At 41.7% G+C, this 17,525-nt stretch overlaps 1 protein-coding gene across 1 annotated transcript in view; it reads right to left on the bottom strand.

The window, feature by feature from the left end:
* Window positions 1-16,150, bottom strand: part of LOC149873657 (uncharacterized) — a 74,384-nt gene extending 58,234 nt beyond the window's left edge. Inside the window, exon 1 of the mRNA XM_090036724.1 lies at window positions 16,129-16,150. Within this exon, the coding sequence (XP_089892850.1) occupies window positions 16,129-16,150 (22 nt within the window). The remainder of the gene's footprint in view (window positions 1-16,128) is intronic.
* Window positions 16,151-17,525: the final 1,375 nt, after the last annotated feature.

Genomic DNA, 17,525 nt, shown 5'->3' with positions numbered 1-17,525 from the left:
AAAATAAATGGAATTGATCTGAGGTAGCAGCATTCTCATGGAGGTTGCAATTGGGTACAGTATTTCTTAAGTTATATCAGCCAAGGTGATTTCCTGATTCCCACCCCCGGCCCCCATACATGCATCCTTATATAGTGATGACAAAATTGCAAGGGTTGAATAAAAAATTCAAATATGCATATATCAGAAGGTCTGTGATCCAGGTTGTATTCTATCTGGTTTGTTGTTTTCAGAGAAAATGTGCATGAGCACTAGAGCAGTGGAAGAGGGGAAAGATGATTAGTAAAGCTGCAGAAACACCATATCTTTGTCTCTGAATACATCTTGAGTCTTCTCAGCAGATGCAAAGCCTGGTAAGAGAGGAGGTGCATTACGACTTCCAAATTCAGTTTATTTGGGCTTTAAAATTTACAAGTCACAATTTTTACCAGAGAAAGGTTAATTACAGCACTTCACGTGTGTATGCACTACAGGCAGTTCTGTGTCTAGTTGCTTTGGAGTCTATATAAAGAGCTTTGATCTTCTTCCTACTGTTAAAATATGTTACATAATTAATATTAACCAACCTGTCTTGTGATGATGAATGTGATAGAGTTAGGTGGGAATTCAGTCCCTCAGGTGTCACCCTGTTGTTTTCACCAAAGCATGGCTGAAGGAGTCCTATATTGTACTCTTCTAATGCCTCTCTGGGTTTATGTACCAAAGGTCCTGCGGGAGAATTTGGCAAAATATATCTAAAAGGTGGTGTATAGACTTTTATGAGATTTTATGCACAAGTTAATCCAAACTATCCATGATTTTTAGTGACATTACTCATTTTTCTTCCTTTGTTACCTACATACCAAGTAAAATTAGTTTTTTACAATAAAAATAAAGGAACACTATTTGCGTCACTTAAATCATAAAACTATGGCTATAGTATTAATTACCTGAAATACCACATTACTTTAAGTTTCCTGGAAGAATGGTATTTGATAAATCATAGAAATGAAGGCCAGAAGGGACCCAAGAGGCCATCTAATCAATCCCCCTACCCAAAGCTATTACTCCAGTATATGTAAAAGATTCCTTATAGATGTTTGTCTGCATTATTCTTAAAACATGCAATGATGGAGCTTGCACAACCTCCCTAGGTAATCTGTTCCACTGCTTAACTGCTGTTATAGCTGAAGAGTTTTCCTTAGGATACATCCTAAATCACTCCTTGCTGCAGTTTAAACCTATTACTTAAGTTTTCTATCCTAATGGATATAGAGAATAATTTAGATCAAAGAGGAATGTTATATCCTTTTACGTATTTGGAGACTATGATCATATTTAAGTTTTCTCTAAAATAAACAAACTCAATTATTTTAATGTTTTCTAGACCTTGATCATTTTTATCACTCTCTTCTGGACCTTCTCCTTTTGGCCCACATCTTTTGTGCTGATGCACAAAACTCGATGTGGTACTCCAGCTGATACCTTATTAGTTGGGAGTAAAATGGAAAGATTGATTCATATGTTTTAAGTAGGACATGCCTATTTATACATCCCTGTATGATGTTTGATTTCATTTGCAGTAGTTTGGCATTGCTGACTTGAGTTCAGTTTCTGTTCCACTAATCCATCCCAGATCCTTTTCTGTGGAATGGCTGTTTAATCAATCATTTCCCTTTTTGAATTTTGTGCAATTAAGTATTCCTGCCTAAGTGTAGTACTTAGCATGTGTTCTTATTAAACTGCATCTTATTCATTTCAGGCTTCTACAGTTTATCAAGGTCGTTTTGTATTGTAATCCATTCCTTTAGCATGTTTGCACCCCTCCCAGCTTGCTATCATCTTAGTAGTCAGACCAGATGACCTTTGAGGTAATGTCCAACCCTATCATTCTATAATTTAGAAGTTTAATAAGGGCATCCAAGTCTCTAATGAAAATATTGGATCATAGGAGTCCAGGATAGACCTTGTGAAGACCCACTTGATATATCTTTTCCATTTTAATAGTGATCCACTGATAGCTCTTGCTTGGGTACAGTTTTTCTACTAACATGCCTTGCAGTAGTTTCATATGAACCATCCTTTCCTGACATACTTATGAGACTGTTGTGTGAAATGGTCAAAAGCTTTACTAGGGTCAAGATATATACTGCTTCTCCTCTATCCTTGTTGCCCTGTTGTGGAAAGAATGACTTGATAACTTACGTGGTTAGTCACAAATTTGGTATGCATCTCATTGAGTTATTGAAGCAAGAAATACTAGTGTTTGGGATAAAGATAGTGGATATGTGTGATCTTGCATCGTAGAAACACTGCTTTCAAATACTTCACTGAAGTCAATGCTATTTCACTAGATTCAGTGGATCTGATTTTCACTTGATGGTGCTTTCACTTTGTTGATTTCATGTGGAATGGGAGGGTAGTCTTTTTAATAATAAATATTTAAATTAAAAATTCTAACGCTTCATGGGTAAATATTCTTAACTCTCCATGCAGTTAGGTGCGAAATTAGCAGAGGGGGAAGACTTAACCAGTATAACAAAGGGCAAAATTTGGTCAGCTGTATGTGCAACTAAAAAACCCCTCTGCTTAAGTGCTTTGTTTTATGTAATGCAGCTGGATGAAATCAGAGATTGTAACAGGACTTGTAAAGAGGTGTTGCTGATTTTAAAGGAAGTTGTAAATAATGATAGGGTTCATATATCAGTTGCCATGAGTAGACTTTCTGTGTCCTTAAAGCAAGAGATGTGATGCTTTAGTTTTCCTTAAGATATATAAGTTTTCTTTAAAGCTGGGAAATCTTTGATTTGGCCTTTTAAAATATATATATAAACCAGAGAATCTATTCCCATTCTTCCCAGAGAGAATAGAATAGAGAGAGATCATTTTTGAAGAGGAGATGATTTCTTGGAAAACTTGTTATTGCTAATTCATTATTCTGTAGAATGATCCTCAGGAAGGCTTTTCTGTCTGTGATTAGGAAGCAGAGTCTTTTTTGTTGAAAAGGAGAAAGAAAGGACCTGAAGGAAATTCCTTTCTCCTGAAAGTTCTCTGGCATTTCAGCCCTAGATGCTGCCTTTTTTCTGGTAGTTGTACAGGTGCGGTGGCTGCAGAGGAAAAGAGAATAGGATAATTTAAGCTACTAGTGCTCACTTGGTGAGCTGTCACTCTTGTGAATGCTACATACATCTCATGTAGTAGAGGGACTGTGTGCCAGGCTGGGCAGCATACAAGAGAGCACTCTCCGACTTTGAAGCAACAGTGAGATGTGCTCTCTGCTGGCAGGACAACCTAGAAATACTCTGTTGAAAAACATTTCACTCCTCAAGTAACCAAACTGTGCTAAGATGGGACTTATCCCTAGGTTCCACAATTAGTTCCAGTGGCCTTATTCACATCAGAGTGCAAGTTTATAATAAGCCGTTTTTACTGCCGCTTAATACGTTCATACACCAGAGCTGAATTTGACCCACTATACTAAAGCATAGTGTGTACAGTGCAAAAATACTTCTTGCATTCTTTAGTCTTGTATTAATTTAGTTCACATAGACTAGGAAAGAATTTCCTGAAACAGATCTGGGTTTCTTGTTTCTCCAATACTGCTGAAGGCAGAGAAACTGAATGGTGTTCATAGTCTCTTATTCCTGAAATCAGGTATAAATCAACTGCTGTGCCTCAGCTAGCAAACTACAGCCTGCTTATCTATGGACTCTTCTTCACTTTGTAAAGCGTGTATTTCTTCCAGCTTGTAAGTGCTGAACACTTGCTATGAATTTAATAACTTCTTATTTTCAAGAATCTGAGTGCCATAGTTAAACTGATTATATAGAGAGGCTGTGTCCAGACAGTTGTGGCTATGTGGTATGTGGTGCTACAGACGCATCTATGGTGCCACATACCACACATTCAGCTGGATATCCAGGGGTCAAAAAATGCCCATTCAAAAAACAGCAGAGTAGCACATAGGGAGCATGATTGCCACTGCTGCAGCCCCAAGAGGCCCCCAGAACCCCAGGTAAGGCTGACCCCAGTGTCCCCAATCATCCCTGGGGTAACCTGCCACATGCCAGAGGGCGCGTGGCACAGGCATTAGTGGGGGGCAGGTAGCAGCAGCACAAGGTGTGGAATCAAGTATCCGCATGTGTGTGGATGAATTCAAAATGGTTTTAAGATGGTTTTAAAATATGATGTCAGCAACTCATCACATGAGGTTGAGAACTCCACCAAGGGCAAACAATACTGAGAACAATTCTGAGAAGGACCTGATATTTAGATCAGCATATTTTTTGAAGAGCACCAATATGTAGAAAGAAAAGACGCATCAGAAATAGAATGCAAATAAGTAGGTATGGCCTTTGAAAACAGTAATTTTTTTTTTAAAGGCACTTTTACACATGTTCCAGGGATGGGGTGGGGGAGGGTGGGGGCATGGTACTTCAAAGTGACTCCAAGAACCGCTCTAATTAAAGCGCTGCTGCGCCTTATGCATCAGCATCCCCGCATGTAAAAACGGCAGCAGGTATTCCTCGCCACCATTTTTAAGTGCGGGGATGCTTTTCATTTCTCTTGTGCCGATGTAAATCAGGTGCAATTCTTCTGCCTAAAAGCCAAACAGAAATAGGTCCAGAAGATGAAACTGCTTTTATCTTGTACAAAACCCGCTAGGATCAGAGAAAAATAGGGCTAGAAGGGACCTCAGATAGAATAGCTCAGGGTAGGATCATTTCTGCCTGAACCATCCTTATGTACATCTTAAAAAATAATTTAAACCTGGGGTTTTCTTGAAGTCTTGTGCACATTCTATGCACAATGATGCATGTCATCTATGAAGTAAATGGCATAGCAAAATGTACAGATAACCTCTTTTTGAACCATCCTTTTTGACTTGCTCTGCTTCTTCAGCAACATAGGAAATCACTCATTTATTTCTCAGCAGTTCTAACATCAAGCATTCGTTTTGTACCAACTTTCTATCTATTCCTCTGTAATTTGGAGCACAGAACTAAGCAGTGCATGCTGCCTTATCTTATTGCTCTTGTCTCTGTCTCTGCTTGGTGATATAGACTCTAAGAGCATGAGAAATACCACACAGGTCTGTCTAACTGAGTGTCTCACAGTGGCACAGAGTAGATGTTAAGAGGAAGAGTTTATATGTAGGGCTTATCCATTCTTGATTTCTTCCCTGCCACTTTTCTCTTGCAGCTTTCAGCACAAAGAGAGCAGCAAAAAGGAACAGATATGCACACCCATCCTGTTTTAAAGCTGTCTGTTATCAGTCCTCCGAAAGTGCTGATAGACAGAGCCTAAGTATACTTCTAAAAAAAACTTGCTCTTCATAAACAGATTCTACAGTTCATCAAAAATGATCAGGAAAAGTGGCTAATTTCATAGGATAAATTTCTGCAACATTTATACCTCTACACACCACAGAAGTCATGGGAATAGACAACTTGCCAAATGAAATCAAACTCTCTTCTTACCAAGCTAGGAATCCAACTTCCAGTTGTAGCCAACACCTGATAATTGAGGCGTAGCAGGTCTCATGGCCACAAAGGTGGCCATGGCTCTCCCCTAGTGGCCCTGAAGCTCCTGCCCAGCTCAAACTCTAATGCCAGTCTACCTAAATTGCTTTCCTGCCATGCCTTGTTCTTAATATTAAAGGTTGATTAAGGGAGCGTGCCAAAAGGCTTTAGGGTAAGCCTTACTTGTAGCAATTCACCACTGGGTCTCAATCCAGCCCTCAGGCCTGGTAGGTCCCTCCTGGCCCAACTAGGCTCCTGTAGAGCACCTGTAGCCTTAAGGGCAAATTGTATGGCTCCTTTTCTTCTGCACCGTGCCCCAAGCCTCGTGGATATTATTGTATCCTTGTTCACTGGTTGGGCTTTGGCCTTCTTGCCTGCTACCCTTTTTTCCTCTCAGCTATGCCTTTTAGCCCAGGCCCATTGTGTTGGACCTGGCTTTGAGGTGCTAGCTCTAGTTTGTCCCTTCCAGTCCCCAGGCCCGTGGCCCTAGTGTAGCTGTACCCCTCTTGGGCGCTGGGCCCCTGTCTGGTTCTGTGGGTCTAATGTAGCATTATGCCCACTCTGGGCTCAACAATCACTTATGTGACTGTGCCTGTCTTGGGGTCTGGGCTCCTGGTCCATGTGTGGCTTTGCAGCCTTGCATGCTGCCCTTCTCTGGACTCAACAGTAGCTCAAGCCTTCAGCCTGTCCCTGGCAGGGCTCAAGGTAATCATGTGCCCACCCTTTACAGTCCCAACACAAACCACTGATATAAACAGTGACATAAACCATAAGCCCCTGGGCTATAACAGAAACAAAAACAACAGAAGAAGCCCCCTACCCTTTTAAGAGGGCAAACTTTCCTCATCTCTCACCTCCCAGTGTGCATACCCTCGCCTATGCCCTTGGTCCCCTTGGACTCGTGGACCCTCTAGTCCTGCACACAGCCCCTCCTCTGGGCTCTCAGACTAGCTTGGCCCTTCCCTGGGCCCATGGTCCCTCTGGTAGGCACTTCAAACCTTCTAGGAGTTAACATAAAACAAAGGCCACTTGTCTATAACCCAGAATTTCTTGGCCCAGGGAATTTGCCTCTGTTCCCAGGCCTGCAGCATTGTTTAGCTCAATCCAGGTCCCTTCAGGAGCCCTGCAACTAGGGCTCCTCACTTCATGGTTGCTGGGGAGAGACTCCCTGACCACTGCAGGCTCTGAGCTTATAGGCTAAGTACAGACAGTCAAAAAACCAGAGGCTAAATCAATTCAATCCTCACAGGCTTCTCTAAGATGCGTAGATTGAACCAATAATGAAATAAACTCATGTTAACTGAATCAGTTACGTTTGATAATATATTCCTCTAGGTCTATTTTAAATTGGTTTTGGCCATTTTGAAACTGGTTTATGTGCGCTGAACTTTGGCTCTGTTACAGGCTTAAACCAGTTTCTGATCACTTAAACTGGTTTATGTATAATGTCTGTCCCTAGCCATAGAGCTCCAGCCTGAGCCCTCTTCTGGTCAGGTAAGCCCCTCATTAGATCCCCTCTGCCACCTTCGAGCAGCCTCTCAAGCTGCTTGCTCTGTTCAAGGAGCAGGCACATCTCAGTGCCTTGTTACAAGAAGAAAGGAAACAAACACCAGTAATACACTTGGCTAATTGTGTGCTTTGCCATCTCACAGTTATTATGCCTTAAATAAACCACTTTAGAGGATCATCCATGTCTTGATATTCAGCTATCTGTTGACTACTTTTTGCTCAAACACTGCACAGTTTTATTATTCAGCTATATGGTTCTTGGCACAAGAATATTCCTGCATAGGGAAAATAAGTGTTTGAACAAAAGTTACTGGAAATTCCTCCTTTGAGCACAAAGGGATATTTTTTTATTCCCCTGGATCAGCATGTGGAGCCATTGTGGGAGAGCTGTTTGTGGAACAAGGGAACAATTTTGCCCCCAAATAAGTAAAGACAAATTATTTGAGTCTCAGAATTCAAGAAAGGCTAATTTGCGCCTGCTCTTGCTAGCACTCCTGACAGTACTGCCTGTAGTCATAACCATTACATTCAGTAGTCAACATTTTTAGGGCTGGATCCAAAATCTACATCTAGAAGTTCAAATCATATTATATGGAGCTGAATGGATAATTCACAACAATAATTCAGTTTATTTTACTCTATCTCCTTGTGAAATCTGTCGCACATCAATTTTTAGTATTTCTTAGTTATGATTGTTTAGATGATGAGATATGTCCTCACTCCTGCAGTTGTCCTTGGGCAGAAATGTGTTAAAGGGGCCAAGCATGAGCATGAACCCATGTGCAGTCTGTTGAATTGGTTTATCTGCTTAACTGTGAAACGCAGTTTGGAAATCACAGTGACTTTCTTTTTCTTTTCTTGAGAAGCGAGACTACAATGAATTAAAAAAGAACAAGGCTCCTTTTGTATTCTGGTTTTCCCCTGTATTCTGGCTTCCTTTTGTAACCCTTCGTGATCTCTACTATCTATAATTTAAGTTGGTAAGTCTCCAGCATCTCCTATCCCATCACCAGTGCAATGCTTACTAAAATCTAGCTCTAAATATTGAGTAAATATTACACTCTCTGAGAAACTCTAATAACTTTAATGAAGTTGATTCTCAGTAGCTTTCATCCAGACACCACTTATCCCTTTCGTGAAAATATTTAGACGTTGGCATCATGATATAAAAATAATAAGTTTTAAAAACAATCCATGGTGACACTTAATGGAGTTGTGATGAAATAGGTACAAATTGGCTATATTGTGGGCAGCATAAGATTGATGTTCTTAATTATTCATTTTTGTGCTTTTAAGTACTTGGGGTTTTTTTTTGAAGTGTTATGATAGGTAAGTACATTGTTATCACTTAGCAACTTTAATTGGTTTTTGAAAGCAAGTGTTTTGGGAATGGGTGATTAGATTTCAAAAACCACAAGCAGTTTGGATTTTCTGCAAATGCAATGATTTCCAAAGAGAGGTTGGCAAGAAGGTTTCAGGGTTTTTAAGTTGATATACTTTTTTAAACTTGTAAATGATAGGCTAAAAGAAGATGCAGGCTAATTTTATTAATATAACTCCAGGATATTTCTGGTGAATAAGTATATCCAGAACTGAGGCTGGGAGCCCACTGTGCTTGGCACTATACAAACACAGTGAGAAGCAGTCTGGTTTCAACTTAACTTGTTATCTCTTGATGATTTTGTGTTCTTGCTTCTACCCAGTCTGAAATGTTAAATGAGGAGATGGAAAAAATCTCTATTACCCCCATATTAGGCCCTTTTTAAGCCATTGATTTGGGTCCTGTAGTAGAGTCTGTGTTTACTAGGTGAGTGGGGAGAGGATGGAGGCTCTGTTTTGCTTTATATATGTCTGCAGAATGGTATTGTCCATGGAGGCATAGAGAAATTAGCATTGTCCTTTACATCTAGGACAAACTTCATGAAAACCCTCACCCAAAGTCATTCAAAGGTGCTTATTGGCTATATTTTTGGCACTACAGAAGAGGCAGCTTCAGACACTTGAACTGCTCCATTAACACATTAATCAAGTGCAAAGCTCCCTCCCTTAACCTTTCAGAAAGAACCAATCGGTATTTACCTTCCTTCAAAGAAAGGCAAATGCCATGACCTTGACAACCATGCCTTTTACAGTACAGTTCTCAGTGATACTGATAGTTAAGCAAACTAGTAGGCTCTGACTAATTCCTAGTTCGATACAGTGTGCCTTAGTATTTCCTTGAAAACACTTCTTCTTCTGGTCAAAACACCATAATGGATCTTGCTATAAGGCAAACGTGTTGAAGGAAAGGTAGCAATCAGGGCAAAATATTAAGCTTGTCTTACTACAGCAGTGCTATGCTGAGGACAGTTATATTCATCAGATGAGCTCATTATAGTTTCTTAATGTCTTGTTCCCATAACCAAACAGAGCCATTTAACCTAATGCAATACTAATGTACGTGACAGAGCTGCATTCAAGACATTTGAATGTAGACTGTCAGCTATTTGACCTTTACATTACTGACTAATAAAGCAGAAAAGTTCCTGTATTCCTTTAGAATGGTGGTGCTCAATCTTTTGGCTATGTGCAGGCCAGATAGGGCCACAGAGCCCAGCATTGCCCCCTCCTGCCCTCCACATGCCAGGATTGGGTCCCAGTGGCCCAGCACCACCTGCTGCCTTCCTGCATGCTGGGATTGTGTTCCATGGGTCTGGCACAGCCCCTCCTCCAATGTGCCAGGATTGGGCCTTGAAGCCCAGTGTCACCTCTACCTGGCCCTGTGTGTTGGTCCTGGGCACTGGATCCAGTAAGCAAGACCGCAGGCCCCCCCCCCAGTTCTGAAGATTTGCTCCCCACAGCCAAATTTCCAGATCTGTAGGTAGCTTTGCAGGCCAGATTAATACAGTGCTGCAGGCCATGTCTGTCTTTTGGACTCCTGCCCTAGAATATGCTGGGCATAAATTTTAACATTATGGTTCCAGTTGTACATAGATGCTTCCATGTACTTTCTAAAACACCAGCAGAAGTTAATTAATTAAACTTTAGGGGCATTTTCACTCCACAAATGATTGCAAGTACAATCTTTAGGTTTCATGTTCATCCTGGGGATTTTTATGTACAATCCCATTGTCCTCATGGCTGAGGACTGAGTCCGTGAAAGTCAAATAACTAAAGGGGCTAAAAAGCTGTAGCTGCATAGTATGCATAATCCATTGTGTTAACAATGTAATAGAAGTAGTGGAATTCAGTTTTTAGCATCTTGCTATAGCTGTATTGACCCTGTCGCTAAAACGACTAAAATTAGCAACTTGGATTTCTTGAAAGCAGATAAAATATATTTGGTGATTTGAGGAAGGGTTATTTTTGTACTTTTCAATTGAAAAATGTAAATGCTTTATGCAATGAATAAGTCGCAACCTCCAAAGTCTTTGCTGAGCCTGGCCAAAATCTGAGAAGCTGGATCAGCTAGTGTCCCATTTTTCTTAAGTCCAGGAGCAATTTATTTCCCCACTGTCCTGTAACACAGTCACTGTAGCTGTCACTCACCCTCCAATGAAGTGCAGGAACTAGAGACTGCTTTTAAGACTGGCACAATTCCTGACCAATTATCTGAAAAAGAATAGTTCTCCATAGCATTACAGGTTATCCTCTTCTCCCCACCTCAATCATTAAAACCCAATGAAACACCTTATGTGTTGTCTACTACCTTTTTTCTAGCAACCAAGCTAACTGCATAGTTTTGTTAAAGTCAGCAAAGTTAATATAATCTTGATATTTTTTTTCTTAACTTGGCTGAACACACTGAAAACAAGAACATGTCTAGGTAAACCTAAACATTTTGTAAAAGAGTTGTTTGAAACTGTTTTTACAATTCGTAAGTGGGTGTGCACATATGTACACTCACTTGCAAAATGGTTGAGATGCATTTTGCCCTCCTTTATCTTTTGTTTTTGTTAAATAAGCATGCTAATATTAATCTAAGTATTAAGGAATTATTTTCCTTCATTGCTGTCTGTACCAACGTAGTGACCTTCTACCTGTTCCGATGGTTTGATTCCTAGAGCATGGGGTATCCTCAGTTTGTGAAGAGCTCTTGTAGTAATTATGATGGTGAATATAGCTAAGTAAGGTAGTAGGATAAGTTATGGAAGATATGGTGTTCCCGTGCCTTGCCTTCCTATGTAGATTCTACTTACTCATTACATTTGATCAGTTTAGATTAATTTATAACCTCTCCTCATTTACTGCATCTAATCCATGGTTTGTTTTATGGGCATGGATGTAGAAGACTTAAGATAATAGAGGTGCAGCAACAATTCTAATTAACATCTTAAGCCCAACAGGTGAGACACTTACTATATTGAATTCAGTGCCCTTAGTGATTCATCAGGCCATGATTTGACCTAATCATGTTGATTTTTTTAAATGAGAAGGACTGTAAGATATATTTAATCTTGGTGTTGCTATGCCAATCTTTGCTTTATCCATACACAATTATTTTCAGTTTAGTTGTTTATAACAAATATTTGCAACTATTTGTTTATTAATATTGTCATCACTGCCATCCCTTTTCTGGTGGTAAGATCTTGGAGGAGGGGGATCTTCACTTGAGGTTCTGGGTAAATCTTATTTGTTTTATGAACTGGAAACATCTTGAATGACTAGAGGGTAACATTTTGCTGCTTATGTATTTTTAATAAGCTAGTAAGTGGATTGATGAAAGGTGTGAAGGTGACTCAAAGCAAACACCGAGAGGAAGCTCCTTGCAGGAAATCGTCCTAAAACCCATTGTTCTCTCTAATAGCAGTACAAGCACTTGCATAATTTACAGTCTGTGACTAGCCAAATGACCACATGGGTCAACTCCCAGTGTCCTTACTGAGCTTTCATTTTAGTAAACTTCTAGTGACTGAAATGAAATTTTGCCTGAGGAAGAGATGAATGAAGACATCAGCACCTGTCGTTTAAACAACAGTGGCAGGTATGCACTTAGAGTTATTAATTTTAAGGGTGAACAGGATACTGGAGACTAAAGAAGTATAGAACAAAAGCTTCAAGGAGACTTGAGTCATCAAGTCCAGTTTCCATTAAGGCCAACATGATTATTTCTCCTCCCCCCCCATAAACTGACCATGGTTCGTCTTAAAATGAGTTAGGTTTTTCATTATTGCAAGTTGTTCTTGTATGTAGTATATTTTTACACCATTCTACAACAGTCTTTATCTAGCCTCTCTTCAGTCAAGCATTTGTGTTATTGAGTTTGAGCTGGGATTGGAATGTGGTTCTTACTCCCTGCACTTTTTCTGTACAGTTTACTGAAGTAGATGGGGTTCTTCAATTGATGCCAAAATCAAAATATCACATACATGATTGTATTCTTCAAACTACTGTGCGTCTAATGTCCCAAGCATGGTGTAAAGATTCAATGTATTTGTTTGGCAAACCTGTTGATGAAATGCATTTTATGAATGAATTCTACCCATGTAGAACATATATACCCAGTAAAACCTGGTATCAACAGCACCTTAGATGACCATTAAGGGCAGTCTCTCACTCTCTTTCTCATTCTTTTTTTTGGTAAACGACTTCGGCTCCAGTGATTGTTAGCTGTAATTCAACTTGTCTGAAGAAGGCATCTGGTCAAAAAATAAGGGAAAAACAATTGTTTTGAAACACTTATAAGGTCCCCTCCCACTTTGTTTGGGGTTAGAACTGTAACTGTTCGTTTGTAAACTTTCTTTTGCAAAATATTTCGTGAAAAACTGTGAAGTTTTGCCATATGGCATAATAAAATAAAAAGTGCAATAAAGTATTCATCTGCCTATTAGGTCTGTGTGGAGCTTTGATAGCTGATTCAATTTGGAGGAGATTCAGCCTGATTTGGCTGCTGAATCTCTGAATCTGAATTTCATAGTTTCTAGGGTTGGAAGGGACCTGAGCAGATTATCAAGTCTGACTCCCCTGCCATGGCAGGAAAGAGTACTGGGGTCAAACGACCCCAGCAAGGTTTTCATCTAGCCTTATCTTAAAGACGCCCAGGGTAGGAGCCAGCACCACTTCTCTTGGAAGTTGGTTCCAGATCCTAGCTGCCCTGACTGTGAAGTAGCACTTCCTGATGTCTAGTCTAAATCTACCCTCTGCCAGCTTGTGACTGTTATTCCTGGTCACTCCTGGCGGTGCTCGGGGGAACAGTGACTCCCCCAATGCCTGCTGATCCCCCCTGACTAGTTTGTAACAGGCCACTAGATTCCCCCCTCAGCCTTCTCTTCTGGAGGCTGAACAGGTTCAGGTCCCATAGCCTCTCCTCGTAGGGCCTGCCCTGCTGCCCCATGATCATGTGAGTAGCCCTCCTCTGGACCCTCTCCATGTTGTCCACATCCCTCTTGAAGTGCAGCACCCAGAACTGGACGCAGTACTCCAGCTGCGGCCTGACCAGTGCCGCATAGAGGGGGAGGATCACCTCCTTGGACCTGCTTGAGATGCATAAGTGGATGCATGACAAGGCGCGGTTGGCCTTCCTGACTGCCTCCCCACACTGCCGGCCCATGTTCATCTTGGCATCAATGATGACTCCAAGATCCTTTTCTGCCTCTGCACTGATGAGAAGGCAGTTCCCCAGCCTGTAGGTATGGTGCTGGTTCTTCCTCCCCAGGTGCATCATCTTGCACTTGTCAGTGTTGAATCCCATCCTATTCTGATCTGCCCACCCCTGTAACCTGTCTAGGTCTGATTGCAGCCTATTCCCCCCACATCTTAGTGTCATCAACAAATTTGAACAGGGTGCTTTTTACCCCCTCATCCAAGTCACTGATGATGTTGAACAGTGCAGGCCTGAGGACTGAGCTCTGGGGGACCCCACTGCCCACATCCCTCCCGGTCGAAAATGACCCATCCACCACCACTCTCCGGGTGTGGCCCTCCAGCCAGTTGGCAACCCAGTTGACTGTGTAGGTGTCAACACCACAGTCCCCCAGTTTCTTAATGAGAACGGGGTGAGAGACAGTGTCGAAGGCCTTCCAAAAGTCCAGGAAGACTATGTCTACTGCTACCCCAAATCTAAGGATTTGGTGAACTGGTCATAGAAGGCCACCAGGTTGGTCTGACAGGACCTGCCTCTAATGAACCCGTGTTGGTTGCCCCTAAGCATAATCTCCCTTGCTGGCCCCTCGTGGATATGTGCTAGAATAATTTTCTCAAAAAGCTTGCCCAGGATTGAGGTAAGACTAACTGACCTATAATTTCCTGGGTCCTTCTTCCTCCCCTTTTTGAAGATGGGAACCACCTTGAGCCTCTTCCAGTCCTCTGGCACCACACCAGAGCACCATGAGTGCTTGTAAAGTCGTACCAGGGGTCCTGCAATGACCTCAGCCAATTCCTCTCAGATTCAATTGAATCAGGAGACCCATTAAAAGGTCCAAATTGAATTGGAAGCCTTTGAATCAATTCGGAGAGATTTGGCTATAGACTAAATTGGCAGCAGTCCTTTACCACGGTGGAAACAGCTGCCTCTAGCTGGTAAGTCTGTTGTCGTGGGGGGAGGGAAGGACACAGCCAGAGCCCCAGCCACAGCCCAGAGCACAGCCCTGGTTCTGCCTGTATCACAGAGCACAGTGGAGCGGGAGCTATGGGAGGGCTGCAGCCACCCTAAGATTCCCCATAGCCCCTGCTGCTGGGTCACCCCAACCCAGGTGCATGTGCTGGCCCCCATGCCCTGCTGCTGCTTGCCGAGCCAGAGTGAAGCCACAGCTTGCCCTGAAGGCGTGGGGAGGCTGAAGTAGCTTCCACTGCTGCATGCTGCTTGTCTGAGGCAGTGCAGTGGTACCATACCATGCCTCCCCACCTTGGCTGGGCGAGCAGCAGGAGGGCATAGCTCTCACCCCCAGTGCCTTCTGCCACCCATCCATAGTGCAGCCTGCCCCCTGCTGATCATGGGGCACATGCCCACTTGCATGCCCTCCTGGACCAGCGGCACGTGGCGGCATGCAGTGGTGGGAGCCCCCCTCCCCGAGTCCTATGCTCCCACCACCCTGGCTGGGCAACTTGTCCCAGCCCCAACCCCAATTGCTCCCTTGCTGTGGGGGCATTGATGTATCCCCTTCCCCATGCCCATTCCTTCTGCCCACCAGAACAGACTTATCAGCTGGAGGCAGCTGTGTCCAGCATGGTCGAGGATTGCTGCCTGTTTAGTCTATGGCTGAATCTCTGAATTGCTGCTGAATTTTTTTAATCCAGTTCAGCTGAATCAAATTGAGACAGTGGCTTGCATCACCGAATTGAATCACTGTCCCACTGAATCTGAATCGAATACTTGGGGCTTCACACAGGCCTACTGCCTATTTTGTTTCTTTCTATACTCCTTATAGCTTTCTTTTTTATTTACATCCTTCCATTCTTTGCAAACTTCCTCCAGATCCTTAATTCTGGAAAAGGTTAGAATGGAAAAAGAAACACTGATAAAGCAAGAAAAGCATGTGGGTGGGGGGGAGGGGATATAGTCATGTATGTAAACTCTCAGACATTCATTCTTTTTCACTCGATAAGGAAAAGAGAAAAGGGGTAAAATTGAATATTCAACATAAATATTAGAAAAACAGTTGTTTTTTGTTTGTGGGGTTTTTTTTAAGTAGTCTTTTGTTTAAAAGAAAAAAAACTTTTTTTGAGGATGGGGAATTCTGAAAGAAAAAATGTTGAACCACTGTTTTGTTTTGTTTTTAAACTGTTTTGTGTTGAATTTCCATGTGAAGAAAATCTGATTTGGGATTGAGGATAGTCTCTGGTGGGAGGATGAGGCCTGGGTAGAATTAAATGGAATGCATAAGGCAGGGGAGTAAAATCAAAGCACAAGGAAAATTTTGCTCAACTGCTGAGCTGGACTTGACTTATTCATCTGCAAATGGAATTCTCTGTGTGAAAATTTGGCTGCTTTTGAAGATAGAACTGCTGGTGTGGTTGTCTTTTCTCTCTCTCTCTTAGAGATAAATGCCTGCCACTAGGAAAAAGCTACTCCCCCAAAATTCTGATTTTTCTTACCCAGGAGGCAGCTTCCTAACTTTAAGAAGTGCCTGGGTACTTTTCTAGCATATTCAAATAATCTCTATTCAAGACTGCCTCTCTTGCTGAAATTCATATAACTTACCTTTGGTATTCTTCACTTCCATTGCCAATTGTATAAACTCCTTTTTCACTGAGGAAGTAGTTTGTTTGAAGGGTACCAAATGCATGACCTTTTAAACTTCAGCAAGTGGAAAATCAAGTAAAGTAGTCCCTTTTGGCAAGGATGGACTGATTGTTGTCCAAAAAAAACACCTGCAGGACACCATTGATGAATTTCAGAATAAGGCCAGTATTAAAAAAAATTCAGGTTGTAGAATACTTGAACTGAAGTCAAAGTGGTGACCTAAATTTTTCCTTTACCTAATAGCAACGTGTCTGCCCATCAGACAAAACCTTTCTTGTTATATTGGATAGATACACCTACTTCATCAGGAATGTTAATAAGTATATCCTAGCATTCTTTCATATATATCCATCCATGGTTTTATGTACTATGGCAATAAAATTAGCTGCTCCCAACATATTCTTCTTCCCATTCTAGAAAAATATGTCTTCTCTGTTGGTAACAAAGACCATAAACAGATGTATCCAAATGAAGCAGATAATCTGTGCTGGGATGCGTCCAGGCGCAGCTGATCCGCTTCATTGAACAAAACAGATGTACCCTACATGCAGGACAACAGGTGACATCTCTGCAGATGGGATAACTTTGGATTTCTCTGCTTTCAGAGGCACTTCTGGGGAATCCCTGATGTGCCATTGCAAGTTCCCCTATCTTCAGGTGTGCACCCTGAGGAGAGGCTAAGCAGTGCAATGTGCAGCTGGGAAATTCGCTACCGTAGACTCTTGGGGCAGCTGGAGAGCACAGGTAACTCTGAGCTGCCCAGCCAAAAAACAAACACATGTCTGCCTCCAAAGTTGAACAAATGTATACTACTTATTGTTGCTTCCCCAGTTTTGGTCATTTGTGGGCATGGATGTCTGTTTGCTTAGTCTTTGTGTCACTGTTACTACCTCTTTTTCTTAATCCCACTGCAATGGGAGCCCCTTTCTCTGTTGTATAAAATATAAGCTACTGATTTTTCCTTTCAAGGCTCTTCATGGCTTATCTACATTCTACCTATTATCTGTCATTCACTATTGACTTCCATTCAGCTTATTTCAACCTGCATACTTAATCATCTCTGTGCCTTCTTTCATATTCCCCACAAAACTTTAGAGGAGCTTCCTATCAACATTTGCAAAACTTCCATATTTTTCCTTCTTAGCCATCCCTGATCCCTTTGCTCAGTGTTGATGCTTACAAAAAACTTGGACGTGATTAGGCCACTTGTATGCAGTAGTTGTAGCAAAGCACATTGACGAATATTGTCCTATTGTGTTTTATAATCCTTCCTTCCTCTCTTGTATTAAAGCTGGGTGGTATGCTCCTTGAGTCATATATTTCCTTTTTGTGTCTTGTACAGTGCCTGGCTCAAA

The sequence above is a fragment of the Crocodylus siamensis genome, chromosome 1 (genome assembly GCF_052110815.1).
Source record: "Crocodylus siamensis isolate JL-2025a chromosome 1, ASM5211081v1, whole genome shotgun sequence".
Classification (NCBI taxonomy): domain Eukaryota; kingdom Metazoa; phylum Chordata; order Crocodylia; family Crocodylidae; genus Crocodylus; species Crocodylus siamensis.
Note: the sequence above shows the minus strand (reverse complement) of the source record. Positions and strands in the feature narration are given on the sequence as shown.